At 30.5% G+C, this 17,609-nt stretch overlaps 1 protein-coding gene across 1 annotated transcript; it reads right to left on the bottom strand.

Annotated features, from left to right (window-relative positions):
* Window positions 1-3,651: 3,651 nt before the first annotated feature.
* Window positions 3,652-7,366, bottom strand: LOC120078613 (transcription factor bHLH63-like). The gene is made up of 7 exons (XM_039032899.1): window positions 6,238-7,366; window positions 5,827-6,084; window positions 5,568-5,702; window positions 5,393-5,464; window positions 5,061-5,285; window positions 4,857-4,962; window positions 3,652-3,902 (listed from the first exon to the last, which is right to left on the bottom strand). The coding sequence occupies exons 1-7, from the start codon at window positions 6,772-6,774 to the stop codon at window positions 3,865-3,867; spliced, it is 1,371 nt and encodes a 456-aa protein (XP_038888827.1). The 5' UTR covers window positions 6,775-7,366; the 3' UTR covers window positions 3,652-3,864.
* Window positions 7,367-17,609: the final 10,243 nt, after the last annotated feature.

Raw genomic sequence — 17,609 nt, 5'->3', positions numbered from 1 at the left:
TTATAGATTTTGTTATTATATTAGTTTTTTGTGTGTATGTTATTACTTTTTATTACCTATTTATTATTTTGATAAGATTTATTTTATATTGTATCATTAAAAAAAAAAAAAAACCCTTATTTCCAAAGTTGCAATATATTTATAATTTTTGTGAAAAAAATTTAAGCACTTTCTTCCCTACATATTCAAAAATATATATATATTTTAAAAAAAATCTAATTCTACTTTACCTCCCTCTTATCCCATTCTTTTATTTCTCTCTTTCCTATTTCTCATTTGCAGCAAGCTTGTATCCATAACATCTCGACAAATTCTCCTTTAAAATCTATGCTAGCATACCCTCCTCACAAAAGTCACATTTTGGGTCACCTTCTTTAGAACCTTCCATTCTTTCTTCTCTAACCATCACCCTCTGTACTACATTTCGGTTTTCATGACTATCAAATCTTATTTTGCTCATATCAACTGGTTCTCTAAGCAGTCGCATGCCACCAGCGATGACTATCGCACCACAGACACACCATCGTGATCGTCCATTGAAGAAGCAGCCGCCAATTGTTTCTCGGTGAGGCCCATATTGGCGAGTTTTTAGATTTTCGAACCGTTTATAAGATTTTGACCATGCTATTGGTTTTTTAGTTTTTAGTTGAGATTGTAATTTTTTATTTTTATTTTTATTTTTTTGCTTCTAGAAGCTTAGATAGAGTGGTGCAGTTTTTGAGTTGTTTTTGAAGCATTGACTATTTGTACTCAATTTGTTAGTTTTTGAGGTAGTTTGGTCATTTATCAATTTGTATTTTCTATTATTTAAATTTATTTTGCTATTTTTACAATTTTGAAACCTTTTTGTCATTTTTTTTAAATGAAACTTTAAATTTTGTTATTTCTCCTGTCAACCCAATTAAATAAGTAATATGAAGGTTTTAAAGAAATTTTAAAAATATATTTTTTTAATTTAAATTAAAATTTGAAATTAAGTGGATAATTAAATTATCCAAATCAAAGTTTACGTTTGTCTTTTTTGCAATATTTTATTGAAATTATTTTGAATAGTACAATATATTTTAGCTAATAATGATTAATTAATTATTTTCATATAAACTAAAATTTATTCCAAAGTTATTCTCTTCTTTCAGTTTAATTTAAACTTTCTTATACATAAATTGTATTTTTAAAATTTTATAATTAAGTTATATTTGTAAGTTAAACTTACATAATAAATTTAAATAAATTAAAATCGTCTATAAAATGGGGAAAAATTATAATTTGACTCTCACTTCATGAGATATAAAATTTTATATATTATAACAACAATATATTTCATGGAATATGATTAATTGATGATTTTGACATCAAAAGATATAAAAATGAAACATTTATATAATGATAATATTATTATAAAGTATGAAGTATGAACAATGAAATAAAATAGTAATGGACCCAATGATAGTGAAAGGGCACATTTGGTATTTCAAAAATCCAATCAAAAGAGATCTTGTGGATCAACAAAGTTGGGCCGGGCTGGGCCCGGTCCAGTCGCTATTGTAGGCGGTGTGAAAGTGAACCCAAAGTTGAGGCTCCATAAGACCAACTTGATGCAAGTGGCTTGCATTTTAACTTTAATGGTCCCATATGTTCAGCTCAATGAACTTTTCTTTTTTTTTTTTTTTAATAACAATTATTTCAATTGAATAATTTGGGAAATTTTCAATCTAGAATTAAGGTATTAAAATGTTTCAATTTTCACATTAAATAATTTGATATTACATTGGTGTGTTTTAGTCGTTTTGTAAAATAGGTACGTTTTTTAAGTGATAAAAAACATCGATCGTTTTTCTTAATAATGTTGACCCAAATTGTAATAAAGCTTTTGCTAAAATAATGGAAAGTGCATCCACTAACTTGTTTTGAACGAGGAAAATATTTTGATTATCTAACCGTTCTATCATTTTCATGACAAATCAACATGTCTCATATGTCTTTATCTATAACGCTCTGTCGATTATATAAATGATTGTTTGTTAATTAAATTTGCAATTTGTTTTCTCTCTGCTTTTTCATTGTTGGTCAATAGAAAAACTATTTCTCATTTTAATGAGTATAAACTTGATTTTTTTTTTTAATTTCTATGTAACTTTATAAATATATACAAACGCTTGACGTACTTACAAAGATATGCATATGCTTTTTTGACACAATAAAAGATATAATATGCTAGAAACTACGTTGGGGTAAAAAAAATATATTATTTGTTTGTTCTTATACTTAATTAACTAAATAATATCCTAACACATGGATGTTATTGTTAACATCATAATCAAAACCTAGCAATTTTTAGCATGATCTCTCAATCAATTTTATACTTACATCATTGTCAATTGTTAACATCTTCAAATAAAACTCATTGTCCCATGTCTTTCATGGGACACTAAGAATTATTTTAAGAATTATTTGTTTCATTAAACTAATAGGCTTGAATAAGATTATCTTAACCATAAATATTAAATGAAAATTATTCTACTTCCAAAGGGACTTTTTCATTTTTTACGAAGGATTGGTTGTTTTTTTCATTCTTCATCTCAATTTTTTTTTAAACTATTTAATATCATGTTTTCGTTTAATATTGAATTTTGTGATGGAAGAGTGGTTTTTTTGGATAATTATTTTAAATGGTAAAATTGTTGAAAATATTTTCATGTATAGCAAAATGTCATTGTCTATCAATGTTAGATCGTGATAGACTACGATAGGCCACGATAGACATCCATCCATTAATAGATGTTTTGCTATATTTATAAATAAGTTGGTCCATTTTTCTTTATTTGAAAACAATCATTAATAGATGTTTATAATGTTTTTTTTATCGAGGAGGACATGAGCTCATCCGAGAAAATAAGGATCCCATCGGAGGGGTTACAAAATAGATGTCAAATATTCATCGAGTAGGGACAAGATATAAACAGATGTACTCTCAATAACTTTTAAAATGTTATTTTATTTGTAGTCTTTCCTTTTCAATATTAAATGTTATAAAATTTTACATTATCTTTTAGAAAAATAAGGTAGCAGATTCGAACCACTACAGATCTCATCAATAGTTAATGCATAGTATACGTCTTTTTTTTTTTTTATATATACAAATTAAAATTACAAGATAAATAAGGAGATTTTTGTATGGAAGACTCAAATTTGGTTGTTCTAATATTAAATGACTCAAATTCTAAAAATAATGAAAACTAACATTTTGCTTGCATCACAAAGCATCGGCCAATGTTAATTTGCTCATTCGCAATCTTGAGTCTCACCTATCTCAAATTGATGAGATCTATATGTGATTTGACGTTTGAGAAAAGTCATAGGATCACAAAATTTTAACAATAGACCAAAATTTGCATTTCTATAGAAATTGCAGTCCTTAAATTCACGTTTTTAGGTCTCATCAATTTGAGATGGTTACAAAGTCACCGCATCTACAAATTGGCTCTAAAGAGAATTTAACATTTGTTGGTGTTACGTAAAAAGTTAACATTAGTACAACTAAATTTAGGTTAACTTTACAAGAAGTTATATGGTTTGAATCCTTTTAGAATTAGTTGGTTTTTTTTTTAAAGTTCAAATTTAAAGTTGATGAGATTAGTACAAGGAAGAATATTGTGGTTAATTTATGCTACTCTTATTCAAATTGAGCCGGATGTATACATACAAAATATATATATTATATATATTTATATGAGCTAGTTATATACTTTGGGAAAAGAAAAAAGAATATATAGATATGGAATTGAAGCAAATAAGAGACTAATATTTTTGATTGAATCTCATGAAAGGGTGAAGATGGATGGATCTAGGCTCTAGCTACCTACTTCACATTTCCATCTTTATATTGCCTCCTTCAATTGAACCTACAAAACAAATTTTAAGAAACATTCAAGTTTTAGAACATTGATTGCAACTCCAACAAAAACAATAACAAATTTCCTTTAGATTACTGAAAACGTTTCTTCAACAAACAATAACTATAATGATACAGGATACAAAGTCATCCACGACAATGACTCCATTTGAAAACATTCATCATACCCATCAACTTCATTTACAAACTACTTTCAACGTCGCTGTTTTTTAGTTCGTTTCGTAAAGATTAAAATTATTGTACATCTGAAATCACTATTCACAGCTTTATCAATCTCATTATTTATATGAATATGTTATCATATTGATTCGAACGTAACTCCTAAGTTAAAGAAACAAATACGTTTTGGATTTCATGATAGATAAACAAAGTTAGTTTTCAAAACATAAATCAAACTTCATCCTAAGTTTGGCATTATTGGAAGTGGTGGACAACCATTAGGAAAAATAGTGCAAAATTGGTGGAAAGATTGTAGATGGACATGACAAAAAGATCCCTACAATTCTTTAAGGATTAGAATTAGAAAAATATTTAGATATATTTTAAGTCATATTTATAGTTTGTCATGTGATAACTTTTGTTTTAGAATAATAGTGTAGTGTGTCCATGCATCCTCTTCAATAATAAAGTGAAAAAAAAAAATTGTGATTGGATATTTGTGTGAATTGCACAAGTATAAATGTAGTCCTGATTTATGTAAGTATTTTTTATATAAATATTTTTAGATTTTTTGTGTAATTAGAATAGGCCGCACAAAGATAGATGATAACCTTATATGATAATAATTTTAGCAATGAATTTGATAAAGGGACCATAGGAATGTCTCAATCATCAATTTTAAATATCCACTTTTTTTCATTACTTTGAATTTCTTTCTCAAGTCACCATAGAAAAAAGTAGAAGAAGAAGGATAATTGACTACACAGTTCAATTCTATCTTTACCTGTATATGGTTGAGATGAAAAGGCGTTTGATGATCTTCCTTGATCAAAACCCACATTGTATAGATTCTGCAAATCCACATCCCACCCTGAAGAGGGTTGAAATTGCTGCATTGATTGATTGATTTGATGTTATTAGGAACTCAAACCGATCGGAACTTAATCGAAAATGGGCGGAAATTGAAGTAAAAGGATGGAGAACTTACGGTGAGGCAAGATGAATCGAGGAAATTTTCCGGGAAAGAAACAGGGGCGCTGATTGTTCTTCGAAGAGCGACATCGGAGGTATTGATTCCCATTTCTAATCCACAACATGAGACCATTGGTTGATTATTTGGATTGAATTGTAAGAAGGAAGAAGGATCTGTCATCTCCGATGACATTCCGCCGATCGCCGGGAAATTTGCGGTGGTGCAAGATGGTGGGAAAACCTGTTTGTTTGTTTGTTTCCCGGGAAAATGTTAGGTTCTGGTTGTTGTTGTTGATTTTAATCTGATTAATCGAGTTTTGGAAATTGGAAATTGTTTTGTTTGTTTACCTCTTTGTTGAAGAGATCATCGACATTGAAGTCTAACCTTGGATTTACAGCAGCTAACTTCATGGACAAGAACTGTTTGTGAAAATGCCACAGAGAGAATTTTGAATTTCAGGGCAAGTTTATTTTCCCACTGTTTTCAAGTTTAGAGATTAAGAAATTTGGTTTTTAGTTTTACCTCAACTTGTCTTTGAAGAGATTGAACATAGTTTATGATCTCATCCAGCATTCCAGCTTTTCCAGTGATTTTATTGCATCCTGGTACTAAATCTTGCAAGTACTTCATTCTCTCACTGATTTTTTCCCTTCTAGCCTACATAAAACCATAAATAACTTGATTGGTTAAAAAGATAATCCCCCAAAACGATCAAGAAACAAACAAATCAATGAAAGAAAGAGCAACCCATAAGAAGAAAATGGGTTTTCTTTTAGCATACTCTTTCAGCTAAGCTATGGCTATCAGTAGCTTGGCCACGGCGAGCTCTGACATGAATGTAATCAGGCTTTTGAACCTCTGAAGCTTTGGAGTTTTCTTTTGAGGTATCAGCTGAAGTTTCTCTGTTGTTGTTTGTTGTGGTTGTGGTCGAGTTGTTTTTGGTGCTGTTTTGATCTGTGGTTTTAGATAATTCTCCTTCTTCTGAACTTGCTTTGATCCTCTTCTCCTTACTACTGTTGTTATCTTCTTCTACAGTCACCTGCAAATCCCCATTGATTTAGTTTCAACTTTTTGAAACATTTGACCATTTTTCTCATCTGGGTTTGAAAATTTAGAGCTGCTTTTGGGTTTTGCAAAAGAAACAATGGAGAAAAGTTTTGAAACAGAGAAAGATCATGTTATACAAACTTGCCTTGCTGCTATTATTGTTGTTGGTTGTGTTGTGAACTTTCTCAGCTTTCCTTTTCTTGAAGGTCTCTCTTCCAGCCACCGACCCCATCTTCTCCACCACCGTAGGAGCCACAGCCGGCGGGCAGCTGGATGTTCTAGAGAGAGAAGAATTTATTTCATAAGCAGTGCCATTCAGCAACAAAGAAGGATCAAACTTGCTCATTCCAGACCACCCATCTTCCAACCCAGGGTCAGGCTTCACTGCCCCCATTACCATCTCAACAAGTGACAACCCAGCACCTCCACTGCCGCCGCTGCCACTCATGAACCCCGGAAACCCCGTTAGGTAATCCGCCGGAACAGACACCGGCGACGGAAATCCGCCGCCGTAATCCACCCTATTGAAACAGCTCTGATTTAATGGCTGCTGCTGCTGCTGCAAAAGCTGATCTTGCTGCCATTTCAAACGAGCTCTCTGCCTCTCAAGAACACTGAGAGTATCAGAACAGTTCCCGGCAGTGTTCAAACAGTGCAACATCTCCGGCAATGCTCTGTTCATCTTTCTCCAAACAAAAAAAACCAAAACCCCACCTCAAAAAAAAAAAATCCTCAAATTCAAAGGAAATCCCACCACCAAGAACCAAGAAAACGTCTCTTTTCTCCTTCTGAAACACCCTATAACCCTCAAAACCATGAAAAAGGAAGAACAAAAACAAGAAAGAGGAAGAGGAAGCCTCTGAAATCTCACACCAAACACACGAGGCGTCTCAAAGATTGATTATAGAGAAGAGAAGAGAGAGAAAAGGGGGTGGGGTATATATAAAGGGGAAAAGTTGGGGGGTGGTGGTGGCCGGAGAGTGACAAGAAGTAGCCGGAATTATTGGTTTAGAGAGAGAGAGAGAGAAGGGGATGGGGCAGAGAGATGTGGAATGAAGCCATAACCATAGGCCGTGGGAGGTGGGGCAGACTGACATGACTGCCACGTGAGCATGTCCGGAGTACCAAAACAGAGATAAAACGGAGTCTCACAGTCATAGACCTGCGCTTCCCAAACTCGAACGGGGTTCCGCTAAATAATGATGAAATGAAATCCCAAAAATATATGGAGAAAGGAAAGAGCTTTTTGTTATCCATGCCTTGCCATTGTCTATTGTATTTATACATTTTGTTAAATTTCATTTCTTATTATTGTACTTTTTTTTTTCTTTTTCTATTTCACTTGGATTCTAATTTTTTATTTTTAATAAATCTTAAACGAGCACTCACAAACATGTCAAAATAAATTATAGAATTTAGATCTATATAACTCAATTTAAATGAGGTATTGAAACTGAAAAGTAAAAAATACCCTCACCGATTTACGGACTTATGCTCGGAATTTGATTGCTATATGATTATTATTTGATTGTTTTCTAATTACCTTCATTTGATTAGCTTCTAATTGTCATCTTATTACTTTGTATTTTTGACACATAGTTACTAGTTTATGATATTGATATTTTATTGCCTTCTCATTGTCATTTGATAAATTTCTCTTCTTTGATACATGGTTGATTGTTTATGATAATGTCACCTAATAGCCATGTGGTTGTCATTGTCATCCAATCACCTTTTATTCTTTGATACTTGTTTATGATATTGTCATTTAATTGTCTCTTGTTTGCCTTCTATTCATCATCTGATTACCTTCTAATCTTTGACACAAAATTAGTAGTTTCTGATATTGTCATTCTATTACTCTTTTTTTTTTTTTTTTTTGTTAATTAGTTAGTAGTTTTTTGTTGCCTTTTGATTGCCTTCTATTTTTTGTCACATAGTTAGTAGTTTTAAATTAGGCATTGAAANCCTTCTAATCTTTGACACAAAATTAGTAGTTTATGATATTGTCATTTGATTACTTTTTTTTGTTAATTAGTTAGTAGTTTTTTGTTGCCTTTTGATTGCCTTCTATTTTTTGTCACATAGTTAGTAGTTTTAAATTAGGCATTGAAACTAAAAAAAAAATGTCCTCACTAATTCAGTGACTTCTGTCTAGAATTTGATTGTTATGTGATTGCTATGATTGTTATATAATTACTATCTAATTACTGTCTGATAATTAGCCAATAATACCGATAGTTATCTAATTGCAATTTGATTATTATCTAATACTAATTCTTAATGTTACTTAATATAATTGGATAATGATTGTTATGTTATTGTTATTTGATATTAGTTTTCATCTGATTGTTATCTTATCTTGATTGCTAATGATACTAATTTGTTATATAATTGTTGTCTGATTGCGATTTGATATTAATACTTATTTGATTGTTGATAATATCGATTACTCTTTGATTGTTGTTTGATTACTCTTTGATTATTATCTAATACCAATTATGCATATTGTTATCCGATTATTTACTTAAAAAATAAGTTGTTGATTATTAATTGCAAGATCCAAAACATGTGATAGTCCATGTTGCAAATAGGTATCAACTGCAATATATCCAAAACAACAATCAGCCCATAAATCAAAACCACAATACAAAACACATCCACAAAATTGTAAGAGAAAACCATACCTCAACTTTTCCAAGAATAATGCAATGCAAAATCATCAAAATCACAGTCCTATCAGGCATCAACTCTGATTTCACAACAAAACCCTAAATAATACATGAAAAATCATGTGAAAAATCAAAACAAAATCAAGGGTCCTTCCCCAAAGAGAAGAGAAAGCAAAATAATAATGGTGGGAGGCGGTGGCTAAAATGAGAGAAATTGGATGGTGAAATTGGATGTTGAAAAAGAGGAGTTAAGAATTAGTCTCTACCACCTAATTTTCATTTCTTAAAATCAAAATCTAATTAAAGAAAAAGAACATGAAGAATGTGTTCTATCAATTGACCAAAACTCACCTTGTTCAAAATTGAAGATTGAGAACCAAAAATCGCGTAAAATATCTTCGCATATGCAAGAAAATGGCTGTATCGATTTCATCTTTAGCGACGGACGAAACAAAAGTGACGATGGTGGGAGACAGTGGCTGAAACGAGAAGAAGAGTTTAGAGAGAGAGGGTGGAGAGAGAGAAACTTCAAGGAATAAGCTTACCGACAATGACAACCTACAGCGATTGATGGACCAATGGTAGAACAGTGAAGGAAAGCGATCATCGATTGGCTAGACGACTTAGAGACTGGAAGTGAGAGTGAGAGAAATGGTTGAGAAGGGGGTTCAAGGTTTAGGGTGTGCATGAAGAGGAAATACTTTTCAGAGTAAAATGAGAAGACAGAAAAAATTAAAATGAATTTCTAATTCCTCAAATATTTCAACAAAATTTAAAAAACCCAATTTGCATTTCTAATTCCTCTAAATAGTTTTGTCAGCCATTATAATTTTCCAATCTTAAGTTTAGTTATTTTCAAATATATTTTTATCAAAATTTGTATAATAATAATAATAATTTTTATTAATGCGTGGGTGCATTATTTATAGTAAAAATGCTAATAGATAATATATTTTTCTTAAAAATCAAGAATAATTTAAGAATTTGAATTCATTTAAGATTTATTGAAAGTATAGTAACAAAAATAAATATAGGAGCTAAGATACTATTTTGATTTTTATTTATCTGTTTATTTTACTTCAAATAGGGCCACGGGAGAGATTTGATTTCTAGAATAAGGAGGGTATTAATGTCTTTAGGTTTTTCAAGAACAACATAACTACAAATCGTTGGTTTCAATTTGATTTAGTGGGTTGACTAGGCAAAAACAGAAAAAAAATGTTTTTCAAAAATCATTTTCATTTAAACACTTTTCATGAAAAACGGTTTAAAATAAAAACACTCATGTATTTAATTACACTTTCTCAAAAGTATTCTTACATAAAAGTTTGTTTTTGCTATATAGTAAAAATGATTCTATTAATATCAAATTACTTTAAAGTACGACGGTTAAACAGTATAAGTTAGACAAGTTAGACATTTAAAAACACACTTTCATTGATTGAGTTGTTTTAGCATATGATTGATTTAATTGGTCATCAAGTTAGTCATTAGGGGTTTATTGTCGAAGCTAATTGATGCAATTGGTCGACGGTGTTGGTCACTAGAGCTCGCCGTTAGAGGTGGTCATTGTTAGAGTTGGTGGCCAGAGAGGGTTGTTAGAATTGATCATTGGGGTTGATTGTGGAAAGTGGTCAATGGACGTGGTGGCCACTGGAGGTAGTTATCGGAGGTGGCCGATAGAGGGCGATGGTAACCAACAGCGACCATGGTGGAAGTGAGGTAGAGAACTAGTGAAAGTATTTTGGTGAGTTTATGTATTACACAAAATTAGGGAGAGATTAATTATTAAACACTAAAAAAATCATTTTTCTAATAGTTGATTTGAAGTGTTTATCTCAAACCAACTTATTCATTATAAACTCATTTTTTTCAAAAGCTATTTTGGACGAACCTGAAAAATTAAACCAAACATGTAAAATCATTATAGCAATCCTAGAAGGAGTGAATAGGATTTATTCAAATTAATGAAATTTTTTCTTTAATGTGGGCCCAATTAAATAAATCAATCTAATAAGTACTTTAAGCAATGATTTTATGCAAATAATTTAGTTTGAATTAAACAAGAAATTAATATATACAACTTAAAGCACCTATTTGATTCTAATAATAAGATCGATAAATATATGTAAGGATCAATTCAATCAATCTAAATAAACTAATATAAACAATTCTTTTAAGAACAAAAATTGCAATTAATTTCAAGTAATAAAATACAATAACAAATTAATTGCAGAATTAAATAGGAGAGGGATAGAGAAATTGACACTGATAATTTATAGTGGTTTGGCACAACCGGCCTACATTCACTTCCCAAGCTCCTCTTTGATATATCACTATGAACTTGACTTTTTCCATGACTTAGAGTCGAACCGTTACAACGTTCCCTTTTCGAGCATATGAACATATCCGATCATTTCCACGATTGAGGATCAAACCGTTATGATACTTTTGTTATGGGTTCAAGAGTAACCTTTTACAATAGATTTAGAAATGAAGAACAAGATTAGAAAAAGTCTCTTAAAGAGTAGATTTACAAATTTGATCTCACAACAAATCAATCATCACAATACATAGACCTCTCTCAAGAATTAGATGAAAATCTACTTTGCCTATTCTTTGGCAAGCATAGAAAATCTATTGTTGGTATTTATCTATATTGCCTATTATTTGGCTTTTTGGTCAATTAGATGTTCGCTCTATCCTTGTAATTTTCTTGAAAAGTATGAAGCAAAAAGATATTTAGTCTTGCAAAAGATTGTCATTTTTTTATGATTAAGATATGTTGTTTATCTTTTTGACTGAAATTGATAACTTTATTAACTGCCTTTTGAGCATGAAGTTATACATATTCTGTTGTTTACATTGTTGAATGAAAATCATTTTGAGTTGGTGTGTGTCTTATGTTGAAAATGTATGTGATTTGTAATATTTTATGGAAGAGTGTTAAATTCTTTTAGGGAGAGTACTTATAAAATTGATTTATATTCTTAAATCCCTTGAAGTTTTTTATTTTAAAATTGTTCTGATGATTGTTCATGTTGTTATCATGCTTATATTGATTTGCTATTATTTGGTACATCATTATTTGATTTTCAACTACTGGTATTTATATTATAATATTTGATATTTTGGTTTCTCATTTGTTTGAATTACTTAATGATTTTATCTTCTTGATTTTAGTTGGTATTTCTTATTATAATGAGAGTCATACACTTTCATATATGAATTTAATATATTTGATGATGTTGATTCTTCATATTCCTTTATTATTATGTACCCCCATATGCATATTATTTATCCTTTTAGGGGAGTAATTATCTTTGGACTAAAAATATGTTTCGAAAATTTATTCGATATTGGTTTTGTTGTTTATTACTGGGGGGGTATACACTTGATTTCAAAAGGGTGAGAAATTTGTAAATTGGTCTTAAAGTTTATATGATGCCTCTACAATTTATAATGCAGTTGCTTAGTTTTTTAGAAGACATGTCAATAGAAGAAGATTTGTAAAATTATGTGTTCATGTTTAAGGAGAACTTTCATGTTATTATTTACTTTTCTTAATTGTCTTATTGATTGATTCTAAAAGGGGAGAAGTAATTAAACAAATAAAAGCATGTTATTTTTTAATATCTTTGTTGCTACTGAATTGATAATTATTATTAATGAAATATCCGTTACTTTCAAGTGAATTGAAATTATGTATGTGTGTTGCGATTCGAGTACATATTTTATACCACACACTGCTTTAGATTTAATTTTTTTTAGTAGTTTGTGTCATAAAAAAGTGGAGATTGTTGGCTTTGTAGTACTTAATCTTAAATTTAATTAAATTTAATTAATTAGTTATTTAATGTTTTGATGATAATAAACCTACTTTATTTATTAACAATTTAAATGTTTTAAAGTGTCTATTATATAAACCCAACAAAAAGCAAAAGATCATCATGTGTCCAAAACTAGCCGTTAGACATAAAGATAAAATAATATAAATTTATTTTCTTTTTAAATTCATTTCTTTTTTAAAATCAATCCAAAAATCAAAAGTCCACCACATATGTTCCTTTCATACTTCAAGTGGCACCTTTTAATTGGTCCACTTTGATGAAAAAAACTGCCACATCATTTGCTTGACATTTTCCAAGAGTTTATTTCAATCATATCTTTTTCGTTTGAACTCCGATTTGAGTTATTCAAATTATGTTATAACCCTTGTTCTAAGCTCTATACAATGTACACTTCAAAACACTCAATTTATTAATAAATAAAAGTAAGTTTGTTTTCATCACAATATTAATTAATTAATTAATTAGAATTAATTAAATTTGAGATTAAGGGCTAAAAAACCAATAAAACACACCTTTAAATGGTCCGAATTGGTTTCAATTTATCCCTGTGGTTTCAAATTTTCATTTTCTTCCTGAGATTAACAATATGCAGAGTGGTGAAATTCGAACTTCTAACCTTTTAATCATGAGTACATACATTAGGTCAGGTTTTGATTTCATTTGGTTTGTGCTTCTCTCATGTTACACCTCACTTTTTTTTTTTTTTTTTTTTTACATTGAGAAATCATTCTTTTAATATAGAAAAATAAATATTGATCTGCTAATAGGAGCTCCAGTGTAAACATGAGACCTTATAAATATAATAAATCAAATTTGTATACTGTCAAAATTCTATAAGAATTCATAGAAATGTTAAAGTCAAAAACGAATCTATATTAACCTATTTATGTTGCAACATCTCATAGGGGTATCTATAGCAGAGATATCGATAGTCGATACTGACGTTGTTCTAGATATAGTAACATTCACTACGGTATTTACATGTCTAGTTTTCTTACTAGCATATGATCTTTGACATATTTGATTAGTTTGATGTACTTTCCAAATGGAAGATTTTAAAACCATAGGAACCGTATTGAAGTTGAGCTCAAACTACAAGGCCTAAAATTAAAACTTTTAAAATTATAGAGATTAAATCAAAATTTTAATACTTAATTAGAGGACACCGAATGGTCTTTAATTAAGTTATATACTTGAGGGAGTTGATTTTATCGTTATACATTTTTTTTCTTTGAGAAGACTTTGCCCTTCTAAGTGGATGGGTCAATTTTGATCCATATAAAATAAAACTTACCTAGCATTCTATATAAAATATTGCCAATCTTAATATAGTTGAGTTATTTAAGAGATTATGTTATTTTTGGTAAGGACAGTTGCAAATATAGTAAATGGGTTCAAAGTATTTACATATATAACACAATATAAAAAAATTAGATATAACAAGATTTAGATTTTACTTTCGAAGTCTATCAATATAAGACCATATCATTAGTAGTGGTCTATCAATGATAGACTATATTACTAATAAGAAGTCTATCATTGATAATGTTTATCAATGATAGATTTTGTTATATTTGCAATTCTTTATAAATGTTGTTATACACTTAATTATTAACTCCAAAAGTGCTACCCAATGCAATTACCCCTTTCTTCAATGGATTGAAAGCTCAACATAATCTTCTGAAGATATCGAATGTTGCAGAGGAAGCGAGTGATCGCTTTGCATTTGATATTGTTTTAGAAAATTCAATACACGGTATAGTAAAATATACCGAACATTCACAATGCTGTAAATTTAGGCTAAGCATCTTAAGCATACTTTATAGATAAGAAGAAAAACTTTCCCTTGAAGAGCTATTTCTTCTTGTAATCCACAGTAACTCTTCTTCTTCTCGAACAGAACATCAATATGATTATTCCATCTCACGAATCTTATCGATGATGCTCCCATCGGATTTTTCTTGCTATTCTATGGCAAAAAATTAGTTTGTGGAAATCTCCTTTTCAAAGACAGGGAATCGAGATAGTGTGGAGATCAATTTTACAAATAAACATTTTCTCTGTTATTTCTCGAGAGAGATGAGAGGGTTTAGGGGAGCCTCAGAAACATCTTTGTAAGAAGTTCTATTATCGCAGAGAAACTCCCTGTGAAAAGACGTAAATTGGATAACCACTCACATTTCCTCTTATTTAATTTAACTAAATTAAACTAATTGAATTAGATTAAATTAAATAACTAATTAGTTAATGTATTTAATTAAATACCTAATATTTAATTGAAGAGAAATTATTTCAAATGGTAAAACTGTTGAAAGTATTTACAAGATATACCAAATTTTTCGAATTATCAATGATAAACACTGATAGACTTCTATCAGTTCTATCAATATCACTGACTATAGTGTATATCAACGTCTATCATTGATAGTTCTAAAATTTTACTATATTTTGTAAATATTTTGGTTTATTTTTCTATATTTAAAAAGAACCCTTAATTGAATGCATATTCTAATTAATTAATTAATTAATTAATATATTTAATTAAATACCTCATATTTAATTAAATGCACATTTGACCATATTCAAATGTTTATTTCTCTCATAACCAATTGTTTTAATATGAATCTCATTCATATTAAATTGTAATCTATGGTTTTAATAGCAATCCCATTCTTATTATTGATTATTTAAATCTTATTTAAATACAATAAATCTTACTTTCTTATATAGTTTAATTTTGAATCTCATTCAAAATAACATTATATTATAATGTATCTATAAACTTTATATTAATTGTATCTTATACGACGAATGTATATTCCTTTAATTAATTTGAACATTCCAAATTCTTTCAAAACCAACGATCCTTGTTTACCCGTTATGAGCTAGTAGGGGGCCTAATCGACCTCATAAGCTTCAATGATCAGAGGTTAATTAATTAATCTTTAATTAAATTAATCAACACTCATTAACTATGAGGTCACTCCACTAAAAATACATAGTTGCACTCTTAGCACTGTAAAACATGTTACGTCTATGGATTTAACTATTATAAGTAAGTAGATCCTTCACGAGTTGTTCATAATTGTAAATGGGACAAACCGTTTTATCTTTATAATTACCTCTTACATCTTATCTTTATAATTGCAAATTGATCACTAATCTCTCTAAGAAACAATTTATTTATGGTTATACCATAAACCAAGTCCCTCTCGGACCAATGAGAGAGCGGGTACCCTTTGTTCAAAGACCTAGAATCACCATTTAAGAGAATAACTCATCTACTTCTCTTAAATGTGAGAAGGAACGAATTCCATCTAGTATAGCTATGTTCTAAACTCTCCACTCGGTCTCGTCCTCAAAATAGCAGGCTTATTGAGTATGCGACTCGGGCCACTCTCACCCATAGAAATAAAAAAGACAAGCTATCATAGGCAAGAGTTCATAACTCACTCAAGATTGAGACCAAATTACATATGGCTATCCTATAAAATATTAATATCTTCAGTCAACGATGTTACAAAAGGAGATTAATGATTTCAAAGTTCGATCTTACTGTATAGGATACCTTCACTTGTATGTCTCCATACGAATAATTATGATCAAATCGTTTGTAATACTTACAAGATTTGTAGTACTTACAAGGTGAGTCATATCTCTAATGTTATCAAGATAAAACACCTAACCTTATCTATATACTATAGACCCCTTAGGTTATTACTTGAACATGATCCAATTGTATGTCCACTATATATTGTTTAAGTCCTTATGAAATAACCTAGGATATTTAATGTAATGGATAATTCATTATTGCATATTTAAAATATCAACTATTATGTCAAATAACTAACTAAGTACGAGGTTTTAGGGCATAAATCCCAACTGTTGGGATTGATGTCCAAATTCTCCCGGAGTCTCGTTGTTTTGTAAAGATACACATTGTTCAATGAATAAAATAAGTGTTATTTAATTTTGGCATTTACTCATATCCAATAAACAAAGCTTCTTGGTTATCTTATGTGAACTTAAGCATGTATATGTGATATACAAGTGGATCATGCCTTAAGTGATAACCTAAATAGGTCTGTAGTATAAGGATTAAGGTGAGATACCTGATCCTGGTGACATTACGGATACGATCCACTTTGTAGAAGTTTGCAAGTATTGTAAACTACTACAGATGGTAGATCCTAACCATTCATGTGCAGCGGGGGTGTCCTATACAAAGAGTTTGTATAAGACCTGGACCACGAGATGACTAGACTTTGTATATAATGCTGTTGATACTAGAGACTTACATCTCACCTAAATGACCATAGGTGACCGACCTCAATCTTGAGTGTTTTGGGAACTCCTGCCTTTGAGGGCGGTCCTTTGATTAGTATGGGTGAAAGTGGCCAGATTGTCAACTTAACATGCCTACCTTTTTTGGGACTTGTCTGATCTGGGAGCTGAGAAATCAATCCACAAGATGGAATTCACTCATTTCTCGAAGCAGGGATAAGTAGAGAGATTGCTCCCTTAAAGGCTAATTCCGGGGCTTGAACATAGTGACCACAACTTCTCTTTGGAAGAGAAGACTCAGTCATAGAGGGATCAGTGGTACTTAAGGAGACAGATGTAACTACAGGGGCATAACGATTATTAGCACAACTGTACTTACAAGCGATCTGTGAAGGGTTGTCGCACTACTGATTGGTTAAGATGGACGCATAATATATGTGATAAGGAGAGTTCAGCTGTTGGTCTTTAGTGGAGTGCCTGGCAGTTAACGAATGGTGGATCTTGTGACTAAAGAGTTTAGTAAGTTATTCACGTACCGTTGGAGCTTCCGAGCTACAGGTCCATAAGGTCCCCTTGGTAGCTCAAATGGATTCAGTTGAGGATCAGTTTCTTGGTGTTGACTTGAAATGTTCAAAATTGACAAGAGGTATTTTGATTATATATGATATAATTGGGTTTGATGTATGACATACATCTAAGTGGAGGATTGA

Source organism: Benincasa hispida, chromosome 5, assembly GCF_009727055.1.
Source record: "Benincasa hispida cultivar B227 chromosome 5, ASM972705v1, whole genome shotgun sequence".
NCBI lineage: Eukaryota > Viridiplantae > Streptophyta > Magnoliopsida > Cucurbitales > Cucurbitaceae > Benincasa > Benincasa hispida.
Note: the sequence above shows the minus strand (reverse complement) of the source record. Positions and strands in the feature narration are given on the sequence as shown.